We start from the raw sequence: 19,437 nt of genomic DNA, 5'->3' as shown, positions 1-19,437 counted from the left end.
CTCCACCACAGGCGGCTTTGGACAGTGATCCTTCCTTACTAGGGAGGAAGAAGGCAGACACCTTTTGCTACGACGCCGGTTGGCGACCAGAGTCTTGAGCGACAAGGGCATAAGCGAATAGCTCTGAAGTAGGCGTCGCTGTTTATGCCCTACAACCAATGGAAAGGCAGAAGTGCGGCCAACGGCCAATGAAGACTGCCCTTCAGCGGAACGCGGGGGCGGGGCTTCCCTCGAGGGGCGGGCGCAGGGTAAAGAGTCTGGGGCGGACCCTGGGAGAGTCAGAAGTACATCCGGTGTTACAAGAGCTGTGTGGGCTCTTCACAGGCGGGTAAGAAGGTATTGCTGAAGCTAGAACTGCGCACGCCAGGAGTGAGAAATGGAAAAGGGGTTAGCAGTTAGTGTATGAGCAAGAGTGGGAGTAGTCTCCGTTTTCGGATAGACTGCACCCTGGGGAAACGGGGCCCTGGTCGGCGACGGGACTCCGGAAAGCTGGGCGGGGATTGGAGAATCTAGGAAACTAGTACCGCGCATGCGGAACTGTACCGGAGCGGGGGAGGGGCGGGGGCGAGTCTGCTGGGTCTTTGGGAGCGACGAGGCGCCGATTTCTGCGCGGGAGCGCTAGCCAAGGCCCTTCCTTAGCCTCTGTTTCCGCCGTCTTCCCAGGCTCGTTCCCCCTCGTCCTCTTCCGCCAAATGTAGACGCGGGCCCCTTGGCCCCGCCTCGACCCCTTCCATCTGAGGTGAACGAAAGCGAAACCTCACGGGTTTGTGGTCACCCCCGCCTCCCCCGACCGATCGCGGCTCTGTTGCGGGCCCTGTGGCCCGGCCGCCTCTGGGCGAGCGGCGGGGCCTCGAGAAGGGCCTCGTCGGACGAGCTGCCCTGTCACGGCGGGGCGGGTGATGTCATACTGCTCTGTGACACGCGAGGCTCCTGGTTACTTTTAAGCGAGCAGCAGAGGCGGGAGGTGAGAGGAGACCGGGGCTTCGCCTGGCTTCCCGGCTCCGCGGGGTAGCCCCGCTGGTCTGGTTGGTTACCTTCGGACAGGTGAGGTGGCCTTGGCTCTGCTTGGTCGCGAGCCTTGTGGGCGTCTTTCTCAAAGTCTGCTCGGGAAGGACGTCGTTGGACGCTTGTTTTTCCCTCGGACCTACTGCGGAAGCTGTGGTGATAAGTAGGCTGTGGTATTTGTGTTTACTTATTAAGCGGGGAGTTGCTACCCCGTGCCAGCCAGGTTGCACTGCCTACCTCATCAGCCTTTGATTGGCCAAACAACAAGAACAACCACCTCTCTGAACTGGAGACTCTGTTCTAGCAATAAATTAATCTGTGAATGTGTAATCCAGGAGAAGAGCCGACGGTGCCGGAAACAGGTTTTAAGGTTAAAGGTTAATGGCAAATGGGCTTTTTAAGTTACTTATTGATATTTGTTTCTAGTTTATCTTTTGGTTGAATGTATAGTTGAAGAATTCAGTTCAAGAAAGATTATTTAAGTTGCATAACCACAGTTCTTACGGCTTCTGCAAACACACGTATTTCTGTAATTATTGCATTTACTCTCTTTGGTGTTTTTTTAGTCCTCTTTGTCTAATATTTTTTGTTCTGGCTTCAAGAATATGTTGACATTTAGATTCTCTGCCATTTTTCTCCAGTGGGGACAGAATGGTTGAATCCTTGAGAAATGCAGCTTGTAATTTGGATTGAGAGTTTTCCTTCTTCCATTATTTGGTTGTTGTGGAAACATGGCTTAGTACCCTCTTTCTTCCCTTCTCTCCCTTCCCCGCTATTGATGAGAATGAAATCTTACTCTCCTAAAGAATAGGAAAGATAAAATTAATCTAGATATTTAGTCAGCATTTCTGGTTTTTTTCTGATTATGGATATAGTTCATGTTTATTGTAGAAATGCTGAAAAATACAGAAAAGTGTAATAGGAATCAGCATATGTTAATTTCTTTCCTTTTTTTTTTTTTTTAAGATTTCTCTTGACCTATGGCTGGAACTGCCTTAATGAAAACTTGCTTTTCTACTGTAGGGTGTAATAGTAGAAAGAGCACCAGGCTTTAGAGGTCAGAAGACCCCTAATCTGGTTCTGCCTGTATTATTTAACTTTCTGATGTTGGTCAAGTCAATACTAATGTCCATTTAGCATTTTACAATGATTTCACAAAGGTTTCATATTGGCATTCAATAAGCTTGGTAGAGCAGGTTAATTATCCTTATTTTACAGATGAGGAAGCCTAGATGACCTTAGGTAAAATTTTCCCAAAGTTATGTGGTAGAAAATGGCAGGACTTGTGACTCCAAATCCAGTAATCTTGCTATTATTTCACTGCCTTTTTGAGATTTCTTTTTAATCTTTAAAGTGGGACTAATCATTCTTGCCCTTTCCTCATGGATTGGTGTGAAGATCAAAGGGGATAGTGCATATAAAAACACTTTGAAAGTTGTAAAACTTTTATCTAAATGTAGGCAGTGGTATTATTATTGAAGGTATTACTGCTGACCTGAAGAGTTTCACTTTATTTCGTAAACTACCCAAGGGTATTAATCACCTCTGGGAACACACTGAGTATTCTCTTGATGCTCTGTCTTCTAAATTTTCCTTTACTACTTTGACTTGGCTGTAGGATCTGGTAGAAGTCCTCCACTCCACGCTGTTTTGTTCCCCTCTAGTTTCTAACCAAATTTCATGGAGTAGCTTTTATATAATATACATTTTTGTTTTCCAAAGACAGTGTTCAAACCAAGGAGAGAAAGACTGTATAGATTGGCCTTTAAGGGCCACCTGAATGACCCCTCAAGGTCGGCTCCCCTCTGAGCCAGCTGGAGAATGTTGATTTGAGGTTGCAACACTCTTGATTTGATAATGGGGTCTAGATTTGCTCTGGAGACTCCAGGTTGTGCTTAAGTGTGGGGGATAGTGAGCTGAATCAGATGCAAACTGCCTGCAACCAAATGTGTGAGAGAAGTTCTGGCACAATTAACTGGAATCCAGAACACTTGAAAAAAGAGCTTCAAGGATGAGGGTTGAGTGTGGGTGTGCTGTTTGTCCTCATCTCTGCCTGCGTTCTTTGGGCTGAATAGGGTGTTACTGGGGAGGGCTTGCTGGTGTATACTGGAAGAAGCTTGTGTATTTAGGACATTGGTGCCTTCTTATGATTCAGTGTCTGTCAAACAGTTGTGGTTATAGAGAGGGAGATTCAGTAGTGTCCGAGTTTGGTACAAAAAGTAGTTTATCGAAGGCAGTTCCATCTCCAGTTACTGGTTTGGTTCTGAGGCAACCCCCTAGAGAGACTGGATTCAGTCTTAGGTAATCCGGGAATTTTGGTTCAAGTTAAGGAAGGGGCTGGGACATCTAGGGTCCAAATCTAGGACCATCAAAGCCCAGCCCTAGTCGAAACGGAATTCCTGAAACCGAACTGACCTACCTCCTAGGAGTGGCAAGAAAGGCATCAAGCTAATGACCATTTACTTTATCAAATTCTTTGCCACATCGGATTATCATTTAGTGGTTATTAGGCTGTCTCAAAACGCCTTGTGGCCCTGTGGGACAAGAGATACAGTGTAAATGTGCCAGAGGAGAGGCATGCCATTTAACAAAAGTCATTTTAACCAGTAATAAGATTTATCAAGTTTCTTTAAATTTCAGTTTATAGTTTTCTTAGACTCCCCTGCTCCCCAGTTTAATTTTACTCTCTCATTTGGGTAAGTATTAAGCCTTCAGGATATAGCTAGCTGTGAGTTAATGGTGGAATAATATTTAAAAAAAAATTAATTTACAGGTCACATGTAAATTAGGCCTGCGACAAATGTCTTCTAAAACTAGACTTTTAAAAGGGAAAAATTATGCACTGAAAACACGAGGGTAATGTGTATTTACACTAGTAACAACGATTCATTCACATATTAGCTGGTCGTGTTTATGAAGCACTATTCGAAGCACTTTATTTGTGTTATCGCACCTAATCCTCAACCCTATGAAGTAGGGAACATTATATATTAGTATTTTACATGTGAAACTGAAGCACAGTGAAGTTAAGTGCCAGAAATTTGCTGTGTGTCGCACAGCTAAGGAAATAACAGCCAGGATTCAAACGCTGTAGGCCATGCTCTTAACTACTATGCTAGGGACGTGGATACCCGAGTCTGAAAACTATTCAGTAGGAAAACTACTGGAAAATTACAATCCCCCCCTCCCTTTTTTCAACCACATGGGATTTATCTTCTCTTTTAAGTACCAGTTTGGTCCCTTCTGGATGTGTGGGAACAGGGTTCAAGTTGGTTGAATTACTACAACAGGAATGAAGAACCATATAATTCACAAACTAAATATTTAATTAAATGTGTGAACAATGTTTCTTTGACTTGCTGGTTTAATGTTGTTAAATTATATACGCTGAGGCAGCTTCTCTCCTGGCTCCAGCAGTCAGCAGGCTTTTATTTTTCAAAGGCAAGGATTTTTTTTTTTAAATGCATACTAAATGCATGATGGTTTCTGTTTGCATAGCTTTTGGCCACTTGGCCATGTTTCATATGCACTGTATTTAATAGGTGTTAGAATAAGATTGTAGAGAATTTTGTTTTTTTTAATTTAAGGGCACTTGATAATTTTTCATTTTAGGACAAGGGTGAGGAAGATACCTAGAACAAAACAACAAGAGATTTTTGTTTTTTCTATGGGGAAGAACAGCCCTGAGCTAACATCTGATACCAATCCTCCTCTTTTTTTTTTTTTTTTTTTTTGCTGAGGAAGACTGGCCCTGGGCTGACGTCCATGCCCATCTTCCTCCACTATTATATGGGACTCTGCCACAGCATGGCTTAACAAGTAATGCGTCGGTGCCCGCCTGGGATCTGAACTGGCCAACCCTGGGCCGCTGCAGCGGAGCACGCGCACTTAACCGCTTGTGCCACCGGTTGCACCACAGGGCTGGCCCTACAACAAGAGATTTAACAAGACATAAGACATAGATGTTCATTGATAAGAGTATCTGTCTCCTCCTCCCTTCTCCTGCTGCCCCTCCCTCCGCAAGCAGAAACAAACCCCAGGAATACCTAATTCAAAACAATGTGTTACTTAAGTTTTTCTTTCTTGGTAAAGCTATGCCGTAAGTTTTCTTGTTTTGTTTTGGGTGGCTCTGGCAAAGGAGGCCGGCCTGGGGAACCACAGAGTGGTGACACTTCCAACAAAGCTTTAGCAGTATATACATGACAAATTTTGACAGATTCTGACAAGTTTTGGTATTCCTGCTCTCCTAAGGTTGAAGGCATAAAATGTGATTCCGAACCAAATTAAAGGAATTTGGTTATGATTGACACCTGAACGTTTACTTCTCATTTACAAATACAATGCAGGCAAATTTCCCATGAATCTAGGAGGCACTGTCCACATTGTATTCTATAGAAATAATCCTACCTCTCTCTTTTGAGTATAGGACTGAGGAGTGGGAGAGAGGATCCAATTTCTAGGTTTCTGTATGAGTTGGCAGCAGGGACAAGACAGACCGTTGCTGGTATTGATTTTGTAATGGGTTTAGATGTCTGTTAGGGAGACAACTATATTGAGTAATTTTCAGCAACTTGTAAAACACTTTTTTTCCTTTATTGTAATAAAATATACATAACAAAAAATTGATCATTTTAATGTACTTTTCTTAAACAAAGATTTTCATTTAACTGTGGGGCCCCTCTGGAATGTTAGCTGACTTACTTGGTTAATAGTTTGAATACTTTAAGCCCTGTTAAGAGCTGACTGTTCCTGGGACTGAAAAGACTGTTGGTATGGGAGCTGCTATTTTTGAGTTATGAATGCAATTTAATCTTGTTCAGCTGAGTTTGCATATTGACCGTTGAAATGTAGATATCTTTTCTGTGCAGCTTCTGAGCACAAGTAGTTGAGGGTAAGATAAAAACCTGGTAAGTTTAGTTTATCTGGCAAAACTTGTAAGAATAGTTTTAACTCATTACTTATCTGTATATTAGTTGTTATCTATTTGGAACAGACCTAGAGCAAACTATCATATTTCCTTGATTCTAAGACCTAAATTTTTTCCCCCTCACAGTTTAACAGTTCTGAAATAAATTGTCATATATACCTCATGTCATATTTATTAAATGTATACTTTATTGTATTTTCCCCCTGTAAAGCTATTATTAAAATTGCTCTGTATCTTTGCATCTAGAAAATTTTGTAGTTACATATTTCACTTAAACTTTAGACTCAGTAGTGATGTTGGAAAACTGGTTTTATTTTACTTAGTTTTTTATGATTTTAAACCACAAGGCACTACTAAATCATGGAGAAATTCCTATTTGACGCTTCCCTCCCCACTCACAACCTTTGATCGTTTTGGTTTTTCCATCAGCAGTTGTAAGAGAGGCAGTTAGTACCTCCCTGGGAAATGTCAAAGAGCAAACTAGGAGAGAGGAGTTTCTCCCCTCCCACGGTTTCCCCTCAGCGGGGTCTGGTTGCAGAGTGTTGCTCCTTTCTGACTTACAATCCTCTGGGTATTGGAAGATTTACTACCCCCCCTCCTTTGTTTAACTCTTGAAATTGGAAGCAAGAGGTACTTTAGTGTTGTTGTTGTGAATACTGAGAAACTTAGCTCTGAAGGTTGCTTCAGTGCTGTTGCAAGTTCTGTCTAGGGATGTCATTAGGGGTGGTAATGGAAACCTTAAACAAAGACACTTTCCTGGTGCTGGATTCTGCCATCCTGTAAGTGTGCTCTCTAGAGGACGTATTCATCGTGGTTATGGAAGGCTGTGGTTGGCCATGCAACAGCCTGCAATAGTTGCACCACCTAGATCAAGAGGGCCCAGAGCCCTGTGACTTAGAGGTGTGAGTAATAGCTTAGTAGGTTCTGCAGTTTCTCACTGTACTCATCCTTAAGAACAGAACTAACAGGAAAATTGAGGTGAGTAGGGATGTTGGTGAGAAAGGAAAGAGGAAAACAAGAGAAAGCAAGCTAGCTATTGTAATTCATTTGTGAGAGAGAGCCTCAGGAAACAGATGGTGGTGATGCTCGTGAACTCTAAGAATGGCATCTTTCTACTGGCCAGTTTTCCTCAGGAGGTTGATTTGAGGATTGCAAATTTTATTGCCTGGATTAATTTTGCTGAATATTGGGCTAGGTGCTGGTTAGGATGGGCATGAGTAGTTTGGCCTGTCTTTCAAACAAATTAGCTTTTGGGTTTTAATTCCCTTCTCCCGTCCTTTTTTGGTAGATTTGAAATGGATGGGCATTATGGGTCTAATAAGGATCTGGAGGATTGAGACTTAGGAAAGGTGAAAGTCTTGATTAAATTTTTAGTTCTGTAGATTGAACGTGTTTATTTAGGATTGCATGTGAGATAGGGGAGGGAGCAAAACTTAAGATCCTGACTTTATGGTATTGATGTAATGTAACCTAGGTATAGTTCAGTTTAAAAATGCCCTTTCCGATATATTGGAATAGTTGGCAAGATCTGAATAAGGTCTGTAGATCAAATAATAGTATTGTATCAGTGTTAATTTATATTTCCATCATTGTTTTCAGAATATAGACACTGAAGTATTTAGGGGTAAAGAGGCATTGTGTCTGCATGGTTAGGAAAAAATACTTTTTTTTTTTTTTGCGAGGAAGATCTGTCCTGAGCTAACATTCAATGCCAGTCCTCCTCTTTTTTTGCTGAGTAAGATTGGCCCTGGGCTAACATCCGTGGCCACCTTCTTCTACTTTATATGGGACGCCGCCACAGCATGGCTTGACAAGCAATGTGTCGGTGTGCACCCGGGATCCGAACCTGCGAACCCTGGGTCGCTGAAGCGGAGCGCGCACACTTAACCACTATGCCCCAGGCCAGCCCCAGGAGAAAATACTTTTAAGTCTATATATTGCTATAGAGAGAGAGGAGGGATAAGGCAAATATGGTGAAATATTAGCATTTAGGAAATCTGGGTGAAGGGTATACGGGATTTCTTTGTAATTCCAGCTCTTCTGTGGGAAAGGTTCTGAAATATGTAAAAAAAAAAAAAAAAAATACTTTCTGCTCAAATTCCTTTTTCATGGAAGAACTTTCCTCTTTTTAAAATTATGAATCCCTTTTAGTTCTAAAATGCGTTGGGCAGAAAGTTTCTACGTGTGTGTATTTAGAATGTAAGTTCTAGTGCCAGACTCAGCTTTATAGTGTTTTTTTTTTTTTTTTTAATCTTTGAGGCTCTATGACCTTGCTGAGGGAATTCTCTAGCATCTTGAAACAGTGATATAGAATTGCTTTATGTCAGTGACTGGGTCCTTTTAACTAGATTGCTAATTGAGAATTTCTCAAAGAAACAGGCGGTCTTTTAAAGGGGCAAATTACCTTCTGAAAGAAAAGAAATCAGTAGTTTGGGGGGGAAGCAGATGAGTTGATTTCGTCTGTTCCCTTTAAAATGGTTGAGTATGATTCTAGAAATAATTATATAAAAATGAAAATGGTTGTGTTAGGGCAGTGGGATTTTAGATAACTTTCATTTTTCCAGACTTGTATGTTGCTATTCTTTATAAGGAAGTTGTTTATGTTATTTTGTATGTCCTTGTATCTTTAAAATAACCTTTCTTCCTTTTATCCTTGATTCTACAGAGCTGAGGCTGTGTCCCACAGACTCTGGCATCATGAACATATTTGATCGGAAGATCAACTTTGATGCTCTTTTAAAATTTTCCCACATGTAAGTGTTTTGACCTTGACTGTAGTTTCTTATTGCATTTCCTTTCATTTTTGGTTTCTTTTCCTAGTTTATTAACTTTTGTATGTATAAACCAACATGTTAATTTTGCTAGAATTCAGAGGATCTGATAAAAGTATCAGGATTCTGAGGGCTGCTGTGTGGTCGCTGGAAAGCCGGATAGTTACTCTGGTTTGGGTACTGATTGTTCATAGTTTTGAGCTTTTGGCTCTTCCCCAGTGTTTAAGATTCTGTTAGTTAATTAATCTATTTTCAAAACCTTTTTTTATTATATTACAACTTTTATATATTCACTGGGAAGGAGAAGAGAGGGAAATGATTCTTAGCTTAGAGATGAGATTGGTCCAGAGTGATGGCTGTTATTAACATTCTTTCCTAGAACCCCGTCGACACAGCAGCATCTGAAGAAGGTGTATGCCAGTTTTGCCCTCTGTATGTTTGTGGCGGCTGCGGGGTCCTATGTCCATGTGGTCACTCGTTTCATTCAGGTAAGAACAGTTTTCTCTCCTAGTTGCTATGGCACAAATTGCATTAGGAAGAAACTAGCTCCTTGCAGGGAGCTTGTAGGGTGGTGCAAGTCTATATCCCTCCTTAATCCTTTTTAGTAGTTTGGGGTCTGGACTCAACCAGAGCCAGCTGGTAAATCAGGACTTGTAGAGCCATTTAAGTTTTCTGGAAACTGTGCCCTCTCTAGATACTGAAAAGAGAATGTCTTAATCCTGACACTGAGTGGTGTGCTGCTGACATACAAGACCACCACCACTGAGTAGAGGCGTGATGTGCATACTGGGGTTCTTCTGCACAGTAGCCTTGTTATCTTTTCCTCCATTCTTCCTCTTTTTTGCCTGAATGACTGTGGAGTACTTGGATACAAAACACTGATTGTATGATTAATTATCAGGAGAGGCAGGGTTGAGACCTTTAAAATGGTTGCCCCATTTTATTCTCTGATACACTTATTATATCTGCATGGTTGAGTGAAAACTTTGAACAACTCATTTTCCTGTGTTGAGAGAGAGTTTGAGTTGGCTAGCAGGAATAAAAGGGACAGTTAAGGAGTAACCAAAAAGTTTGAAATTCTCACTAACCAAGACATGTCCCTTTTATTTTATTTTATTATTATTTTTTTTGTGTGAGGAAGATTAGCCCTGAGCTAACATCCAATGCCAATCCTCCTCTTTTTTCTGAGGAAGATTGGCCCTGGGCTAACATCCGTGCCCATCTTCCTCTGCTTTATATGGGATGCCGCCACAGCCTGGGTTAACAAGCGGTGTGTCGGTGCGCGCCCGGGATCCTGAGAACCTGAGAACCCTGGGTTGCTGCAGCGGAGCACGTGTACTTAACCGCTACGCCACTGGGCCGGGCCCCAAGACTTGTCCCTTTTAGAGTGTCCTTTTTAGTGTAAGTACAGGGGTCAACCTGTGTTGGCATTTGTCACTGTTGGGGAGAACTGTCCCAATGCTGAGGCATCTCCTGGGAGAGGTTGTGTGAAAAATTACTCTAGACACTCAAAGAATAGGACTTTGAACCCTTGAGTTTAGACTAAAACATACTCTTACCTTTTGGGCAAGAGTGGTCCTTTTGGTTTCCGTTTTTGTTTTTTTTTTTTTAAGTAATGTGGTAAAAATACAATCATCCTCATTATTTGTGGATTCTGTATTTGTGAATTTACCTACTCGCTAAAATTTATTTGTGACCCGAAAGTCACTATTTATGGTGCTTTCACAGACATTTGCAGTCATACGCAGAGCAGCAAAAAATTTGAGTTGCCCATCACACCACGTTCCAGCTGAGGTCCAACAGGCAACACACTCCCTTATTTCAAGCTCTCATACTGTAAACAAGTGTCCTTTCCACGGTCTATTTAGTGCCATATTTTTTGCTTTTTTTTTTTTTTTTTTTTTTGGTGATTTTGCTGTTTAAAATGGCCCCAAGCATAGTGCTAAATTGCTGTCTAGTGTTCCTAAGTGCAAGAAGACTGTGATATGCCTTATGGAGAAAATATGTGTGTAGGTTAGCTTTGTTCAGGCATGAATTATAGTGCTTTTGGCCATGAGTTCAATGTTAATAAATTAACTATATATATCAAATAAAGTGTCTTTAAACAGAAAACACAGATAAAACAAGGTTATATATTGATCCGTTGATGAAAATCTGGTGGCTAGAAGCTCGCAAGAACCTAACCCTTTATTTCCCCCAGGAGCAATTGTTCAGTATTCGCTAATTTGTTGTGTGGTGAGGGCCTGCTTCCTGGGTCATAGATGGCCATCTTCTCACTGTGTCCCCTCATGGGGGAAGGGGCAAGGGAGCTCTTTGGGATCTCTTTTATAAGGACAGTAATCTCTTTCACAAAGCCTCCACCCTTATGACCTAATCACCTTCCAAAGACCCCACCTCCAAATACCATTACATTGAGAGGATTTAAACATGAAATTTAGGGGGACACAAACATTCAATCGATAGCACCCTCTCAGTCTTTTTTCTCTGTATGTGTATATGTATTTTAAAATGATCAAAAAGGGATCATTTCTTCTTGTTCTATAGATTGAAATGTGCTTCAAGCACTTGTCACTTTGATTCTATTATCTATTTCTTGGGCAAGACTCATTGTTTGACTTGGGTAGTTGTGCCTGATGGACTACCCAGGCCAGAAGAGCCTCCAGAAACCACTCCTGTCCTTCAGGGCTTCTGGTTTTTCTCCTCAGCCCCCACTGCCTTTCCCACTGCCTCCAGTTTTAAAGCAAATATTAGGAAGTTCAGATAAATATTTGAACCAATAAGATCTCCTGCAAAATAAATTTGATACTTTCAAGTATTTAATTATTGACTCGATCTGACAGGCTGGCCTGCTCTCTGCCTTGGGCTCCCTGGGGTTGATGATTTGGCTGATGGCAACACCTCATAGCCATGAAACTGAGCAAAAAAGACTGGGACTTCTTGCTGGGTTTGCTTTCCTTACAGGTATGTTAAGGGATTGGTGTAATTTTGAGGAGGGGAACTGTATTTTTACTATCGCTTGAGATTTGTATTTATTCTGATTTGCCCCAACTGGCATACTGTACTATCCAGTCTTGTATCTGAGTGTATTTTGCCTTGTACTGCTTTCTTATTTCATGTAGATGCATCTTGCTTCTCCATGTAAAGGCTAAGCTCTTTGTGAGTAGTGATGGTGACTTCCACTTTTGTATCCAAAAATAAGCATTTGTGTGCTTGAATGAATGAGGTTCTAGAGCTTAGGTAGCATAACATGTTAATGGTAGACTGGGACTAAACTAGGCCCGAGAATCTGACTTAGTTGGACTCACACTGACGGTTATCACAGGAGCATCTGTTCTGAACCTTGCAGACAGTTAATTAAAGCCATATATTGAGACCCGTCCTATAGGGCACTTTGCTGATTCTCAAGAAAAGAATTAAAAGCATAGCTCTTCTAGAATTATCATTAAGAGAAACAGAACTCAAGCCACATAATAAAAATACTTGCAACATTTGATTTAGTACAACTCATTATGAGTGTGTCTAATCTGTATAGTGTTGGAGAAATTGTAGAAAGGAAGGGATTTAGAGAATAAGATTTTTAGATCAGGGAAAGCTCGTTTTTGAAGGCATTAAGGGGTGGAGTTATCTGAAGAAGAGAGGAAAGTAGCCAGAGTAGAGGAAACGTTGCAGCTGAACAGGTTGCCGCTGCGCCTCCTATTGGCAAATGTCCACCTGCAGAACCAATCTGGGCTATTTTTTGCCTCAAAGGGAGTTAGTCCTGCAGGACTACAGGTTGCTGGCCGCAAGGCACTGCTTTGCTCTTGATCCTTTTCTTCTCTTCTAATTCCTGATCTGGCCCACATTGCAGTCTCACATCACTCCTCTTCAGAGTTTTACAGCCTTACGATTTACCTCAAAAATGTTCAACATGCCTGCTTCATTTTTCCTAATCTCTGTTCTTCCTGGAGTCATCCATGGTTTTCAGCTGAGAGGACAGTTTTGCAGCTCTGTCTATAGATAAGTAAGCCAGTCAAGTATACGTTCTCTGGAAAACAATTGAGGATGAAGGAGAGAGATTTTTAATTATTGTAGTCCACATGTTGTGTTTATTTTTTTAGAAACGTGGGCATGCCTGTGCTGTTGATGATCAGCTTTTGCATGAAGGTCCTCTTTAAGAATTGATGGTAACATTGTGTTCTGGGGCTTTTTGTTTTCTAGGAGTTAGCCTGGGTCCTGCTCTGGAGTTGTGCATTGCCATCAACCCCAGGTAACTATTAAAGTGTGGTATGTTATATCTTTTTACTTTTATGAATATACCTTCTAAATATAGGTTACATACCTGTAGCCCTCAATCTAACAGCCTTTTTTTCCTTTTCTTTTTTTTTTTTTTTTTACCAGCATCCTTCCCACTGCTTTCATGGGCACAGCAATGATCTTCACCTGCTTTACCCTGAGTGCACTCTATGCCAGGCGCCGTAGCTACCTCTTTCTGGGAGGTAAGTGTGACTGGAAAACAGGGAGAAGGTCTCCACTTTAGCCGGAATTTTCACTAGGGCTCTTTCCCTGCTCTCCAACTTCTTGTGACTATTGGGTTGAAATTGAAAGCCTTCATTTTGGGGGGAAAGTAAGGAATGACCTTAATGGGATTGCTTTACTTTGCTTTGGCTTTTTTCAAGAAGCCTTTTTGTCATCTCTGTATAGGTATCTTGATGTCAGCCATGAGCCTGATGCTCTTGTCTTCCCTGGGGAACCTTTTCTTCGGATCTATTTGGCTTTTCCAGGTGAGACCTTGCATATAACATTCCAGCAGCCGTTTGCCTCACACTTCTTTTTCTTGCTTAACCCTAAAGCAGGATAGACTAAGAATCCTCCAGAACGCTCACCTTTGTTGGGCAGTGCTCTTGAAGCTTCCCCCCAGCCCTCCTAGGATGGATCCTTCTGCTATGGGTGAAAGTACGGACAGAACAGGGATTGGGCATTGCTAAGGAGATCATTTTTCTAAGGCCAGTCCAGCAGTGGCTCTGTGTGAAAATGACTGAAGCTCTTCCAGTGATGTAAAAAAATTAGTGCAGTATTGTGCCTAGGGAAGTAATGTGGTCTTCACTTGTAGGCTTCAGTTCCCGTGAATGTTAATGTCAGTAGGGTTAGTGGTTGATGTACTTTTGGTGGCCAAGAGCCAGACAGAGGTACGGCTGTTTTTTTCTCTGGTGTTTACCATATGGTGACCTCATCTCATTCTTCTTTGGTTAGGCAAACCTGTATGTGGGGCTGGTGGTCATGTGTGGCTTTGTCCTTTTTGATACTCAACTCATTATTGAAAAAGCTGAAAATGGAGATAAGGATTATATCTGGTAAGTGTGAAAACTGGTCTTTAATAAGTATGAAGAGTGAGATATGCTGTTTCATTCCTTAGCTCTTTTCTGAATCTCTGGGGTGATCTTTGCCTGACCCACCTTTCTATCCACATCGGTAGGGATAAGAGTGGATCAGGTGGCATGGGCTGATCCAATTTATGTGGCCAAGCTTCAGGAGTGTATATGGTAGAATACACATGGTTTTGGAACTGTGTACCAAATAGCATAGTCTCGCAATTCCTGAAAGACACCAGGTTTTTTAAAAATTAGACTAATAACATGTATTTAATTATTCATACTGTTAATAGTGGTTACGTCTAGGCAGAGGAAAGAGAAAGAGATCTTTCACCTTTTACTCTATGTTTTTGTATTCTTTAAACCTTTAACAATGAGAAGATATACGTATAATTTTTTTTAATAGGTAATGTTTTAAAATGTAGTAATCCTCTCAAAGTCTCATAACTAGGGATAATTCAGAGTTCAGACTTGGGCCTCTGCAGAGTCTAAAGCCCGGTTTTTCTTTCCTCTGTGCTACATGGCTTTGTTGAGTTGCAAAGGATCTCAAACCCCAGAGTTTCACTCCCTCAGTTGGTGGTGGAGTGTTGGTGAAGCTGACTCATAGGGTGGGGGTGGGGTTTTTATGTTCCGCACCTTTGTGAACTTGTGGATAAAAGAAAGTGGGAAGTGCAATTTGTAATCTGGCTCTTCTCTTTCAGGCACTGCGTTGACCTCTTCTTAGATTTTGTTACTCTCTTCAGAAAACTCATGATGATCCTGGCTATGAATGAGAAGGTTAGTAAGCCTACCACCTAAAGATGAGAGAATGGCTCCTGAGCTCAGCTTCTGTGTACACTTCAAATTTGAAAACTTGCTCACACGCTGTGTAGGTCCAGGGTAACTGTAAGGCAGGCCACTGAGTAAGAGGTAAACCCAGAAGTGTTCAGCTGATGGAGAAAAAGGAACAGGTAAAAACAATCCTTTTTTTAAAAAAACGAATTCCTGAGATTAGCATCAAAGGGAAAAAGAGCTTCAGTGGCAACAAGAAATAATCTCCTATATGAAGAATTTAAAGGCTGTAAAGATAGTTATGAATCAGAAAAAGATATTCTACAGCATTTGTTTAATATTGGCAACTAGATTTTGTAAATATATTTCAGAAGTAAACCAGTTTTATCCATTTGTTAGTCTTTTTTTTTTTTTTGCTAGGGAAGATTCGCCCTGAGCTAACATCTGTTGCCAATCTTCCTCTTTTTTTTTCCCCCTCCCCAGTGCATAGTTGTATATTCTAGTTGTAGGTCCTTCTAGTTCTTCTATGTGAGCCGCTGCCTCACATGGCAACTGAGAGACAAGTCTGTAGTTCTGTGACCAGGAATCAAACCGGGGCTGCTGAAGCAGTGAGAGTGCCAAACCACTACGCCATCAGGGCTGGCTCTCCATTTGTTAGTCTTAATTTTTTTCTCCAGAGAAGCATTCTGTGTAGGGTTAGTGAGTGTCAAACGTTTATTCCAGCAGTAGGGGAACAAACGAAACCACGAGCTTTTCTTTACAGACCTTATTGTGGAACAAGATACACTGCAGTGGTGGTGGAAGCAGGTGACTAGATGGGTTGGTGCTTCTCGGTCTGGTCTGAGGGTGATTGGACTGAGCACCAAGCACTTGCCCCAGTTTCAGTCAAAGTAACTCAAGTTTCATTTGTTTTATACACTGGGCTTCCTCCGAGGATTGAATGAAGAGTTCCACTGGACTAGATTATTTCTGAATGTTGGTTTATGCCCAGGATTTATGCTTCTCGGGCCTAATGGAAAGTTGGTCTTGGCTTCTGGTTGAGTTCTTTTAGGGTAGACTGCCAGTGTGCAGCCTTCACTGGTTGGGATCTGAGCCGTGGTGCTTGTGAGTAGCCAAGAGCAATCTGGTAGCCCACCTAGGTACTCTTGGGGTAGAGTAGGAACAGCTGCTTAACCTTTATTCTCATAAAGTCTATCAGCAGCTTGGGGGGACCACCAGTGGAAGATGGTTAAGATTCAGTTCCTGCTGCACTAAGGGAGCATTTCTCCTTTTTTTTTTTTTTTTTATTATCCCGTCCCCTCCCAGTCCCAAACCAAAGGCAGCCAGGTATTGGCTCACTCAGGAGTTTCAGCTTGATTGTCAGATGCCAATAATTAATTGGGTAATTTTTCTTCATTTCTAGGATAAGAAGAAAGAGAAGAAGTGAAATGACCATCCAGCCTTTCCCATTTGGCTTCCTCTCCCTTCACCCGTCATTTCCTCTTTGCACACATTACAGGTGGTGTGTTCTGTGATAATGAAAAGCATCAGAAAAGCTTTTGTACTTTGTGGTTTTCTCTATTTTGAATTTTTTGATCAAAAAATTGATTAGCAGAATATAGTTTGGAGTTTGGCTTCATATTCCTGGGGTTCTTCCCCGCTCCCTTTTCTGTCAACCCCATCTCTAGCCCCTTCCTCTGCTCAGGCTGCCAGGCCACTGTGATAGAGAGTGGGACCTGCAGATGGAGCAAACTCCAGGAGTCCACTTTCTGACCGAGCTTCACCAAGTGGACTGGAACTGTTGGGTAGAGCCACCTCGGCCCTTCCTTCCTCAGCATTTTTCCTCAGCTTTGTTTGATTTGTGCACAGTTCTGTGGGACTGGGCTGTGTGTTTTCCATTGTAAAGAAGTTTGCCAGTCCCATTGTTACTTGGGTTCATTATATCTAAGCTTCTGTCAACCTCTACAAAGAAAATGAAGAGCCTCTTCTGTTGGATGCTTTGCTTCCTCTGAGCTGCCCAAGTCCTCCTGGTCTGGCAAACACCTTTCTGCCTTGCCATCACAGAAGGAATGTGGATTTGTATGTATTCCTTTTTCCGTCCCTTGTCTGACCCTCAGGGAATCTGCCTGCTTTCCGTCCATGAGATGGGAGAATTTCAGCACAAAGGGAAGATTAATTCTTGTCAGGCATTTATAAAAAGGCTAATTATGTGTGGCAAGATAGAGCATGGATTTCACACACTTCCCCTGGTCTTTATTTATTTATTTTTATTGGTCATCACCTTAGTTACAAGTGGCTTTTATTAGGCAGCTGTGATTAAAGGTCCCAGGAGAGGAAAGATAGGGAAGGGGAATGGTTGAGCCTTTGGGGATCACTGTAATTAATACTGCCAGACAAACCGAGATAAGGACCTGTTTGGGACAGGGGGACACAAAATCTCCACTGAATGGATCTTGGTTCAGATCAACAGAATTGTGATGTGGGCTGTGATGACTTGGGAGGCAGCATTCATAACAGTCCTTCAGTGCATTTTTGTCTCATCCCACCTGGGCATAAATAGTGTCAGGCCAGAGATTTGGGGCAGTAGGTAAATGTTCACTTTGCAGATGTACTTTAGTTTTTGGTCTCTTCACCTGGCCGCCTTCTAGGCTGGGCCAGGTGACCAAACCTGGAAGACATCTGATTTCCCTGCAGCTTTGTGGTTGCAAGTGTGGGAGGGCAGTACTAATGGGAATCACCAGCTCCTTTCCTGTGGGCTGCCACAGTCAGCTGTGGCGAGCAGCCTTTGGAGCAGTTGTGGCTCTGGCTACTCAGGGCTTCAGTGTAAGGGGGACTGAGCCATCAAAAACTCATTGCCAGTAGGACACCATTTTTGGGTCTCCCTGTTTACTACCAGTTTGGCCCAGTGGCTACTGGTTCACAGTGTGCCACATCACTGTGCCATCCCATGAAATAGTCTGTTCCCAGGCTGTGTGGATTCCTGGAGTGGCTTGCCGCCCAGAATGGCTTGCTTCTGCCAAGGATGCTGCCCTCTGATTTAGCTGCTGCGTCCATCCTCTGGCTTGAGAACTTACTAAAGGGACTTCCTTCCCATTAAACCCCCAGTAGCAACTGTCCATAAATTTGTTGATTCTCTGCTAGGCCTGAGAATCTGAATTAACATCTCTTGAAGCCAAACTTCACCTCTTGTGCTTTTTTGCTTGGGATAAAGGAGTTTTTCTTTAGAAACAGTGCCAAGAATGACAAGATATAAAAAACTAATTTTAAAGAAAATGACTAACAGATTTTTAATACAGTAATCACTGTAATTATCACTTTCTTTTCTAGTTCCTTGGTTTTCAGCTCAGGCTGCATTCTGTAACTCATACTGTGAAGACAAAGGTGTTTTTGATTCAGAAATATATGAAGTCTACATAGTCTTAATTTGTAAAAAATAAAAAAAATTCCTTAACCTTTCCTAGTGTAAATGTGTGTTCAATTCAGGGCCACCGCTGAACATGGGGCTTGGGGTACTGTCTGACTTCCTAGTGGGGGCTGGGAGTGGGACGGGGTTGTTTCTGCTCTAGGTGTGAATAGAAAGAAACAAGGACCCCCACTTACGCCTCCCACTCTGTAACCCCAGTTCTGCCCAGTACACAGCCCAGGCCTTTCTCCGGTCCTCCCCTTCCCCAGCCTTTGTTGTAGGTGGTTTGTCGAAGCAGCATGTGCAGTTGGTTCCAGTTTACAGCCAGCCTTTGGAGTTTGGGGATGCATAATGGAAAAAGCATCATAATCCACTCATTCTGCAAGTATTTTTGGTCACCCACTGTGGTCAGGCTCTATTCTAGATGGTAGACATCATCAGTGAAAAATGGAAAAATCCTTGTCTTCATAGAGTTCATATATGAGATTATAAACCAAAGTTCGCATTACAATCAGGTTATTCCATTTTGGCATGCTTGCCCTCTGGTGGTTGTGTTTGTTGTAGACAGAGCTGCTGCTTACTCTGGTTCATCCAGGTTACTCCCAGTTGACCTTTTTGGACTCCACTTACCCCTATCCTGGCTAAGGATAGCCACATCTTTCCCCAACTTGAAAAGGATACCTGAAGCATCTTTTCTCACTGTTGTCTCTCGCTGGCTTGGAAAAAGGCCAGTCACAAGGACTTTTTGAAGCCCAATTTTATCCTTATGCTGCCTTCTATTGGGTGGTAGTGGTGGGTGGAGGGGTGAGGCTTACAGGGAGAGACACAAGGCGCAACATAGTGCTTATTAATAATATATCGGGCACTGTGCAAAGGGCTTTACATGTTTTGTTTAATATTCCCAAAAGCCTAAGAATAGTGCTTTATTTACTACGTATGATAAAAACTTCCAAGGTCATGCCGGTAGGCAGCAGCAAATCTGTGTCCAGAAAGAACCCAGGTGTGCTGTCTCCGGAGCGCCTGCTCTTCATTGTTGCCCTATGTATGCAACACTAAGGTTATTGCCTCCCAGGCTGGTGTCATCCTGTCCATCCTGACCTTCCTCCTGGCTACCACTACAGCTGAGCTGGAGAGGGAAATGTGAGGTGTTTGGGGCAAAATCTCCCCACCCCTAATGTTTGTAACCAGAGTAGGAGGGTGAGCTCCCTTATAGTTCTCCTCAAGGAGTCCACC

The 19,437-nt window shown here is 42.4% G+C and overlaps 1 protein-coding gene across 3 annotated transcripts; it reads left to right on the top strand.

Annotated features, from left to right (window-relative positions):
* The first annotated feature begins 242 nt into the window (after window positions 1-242).
* On the top strand, window positions 243-18,257 carry TMBIM6 (transmembrane BAX inhibitor motif containing 6). 3 transcript variants are annotated; one of them, XM_087442433.1, is made up of 10 exons: window positions 243-328; window positions 8,598-8,685; window positions 9,083-9,191; window positions 11,544-11,664; window positions 12,901-12,949; window positions 13,081-13,178; window positions 13,384-13,463; window positions 13,933-14,033; window positions 14,753-14,828; window positions 16,225-18,257. In XM_087442433.1, exons 2-10 carry the CDS (start codon window positions 8,630-8,632, stop codon window positions 16,246-16,248), a joined length of 714 nt encoding a protein of 237 aa, XP_087298559.1. In that variant the 5' UTR covers window positions 243-328; window positions 8,598-8,629; the 3' UTR covers window positions 16,249-18,257. The 3 variants fall into 3 exon arrangements, with proteins under 3 accessions (XP_087298559.1, XP_014641917.2, XP_087298560.1); XM_014786431.2 differs by having other exon boundaries at window positions 318-336; XM_087442434.1 differs by lacking the exon at window positions 243-328 and adding an exon at window positions 633-739.
* Window positions 18,258-19,437: the final 1,180 nt, after the last annotated feature.

Source organism: Ceratotherium simum, chromosome 17 (assembly GCF_057802395.1).
Source record: "Ceratotherium simum simum isolate JZ-2026a chromosome 17, ASM5780239v1, whole genome shotgun sequence".
In the NCBI taxonomy this organism is placed as follows: Eukaryota; Metazoa; Chordata; class Mammalia; order Perissodactyla; family Rhinocerotidae; genus Ceratotherium; species Ceratotherium simum.
The sequence above is the reverse complement of the archived record's forward strand: the minus strand, read 5'-3'. Positions and strand labels throughout refer to the sequence as shown.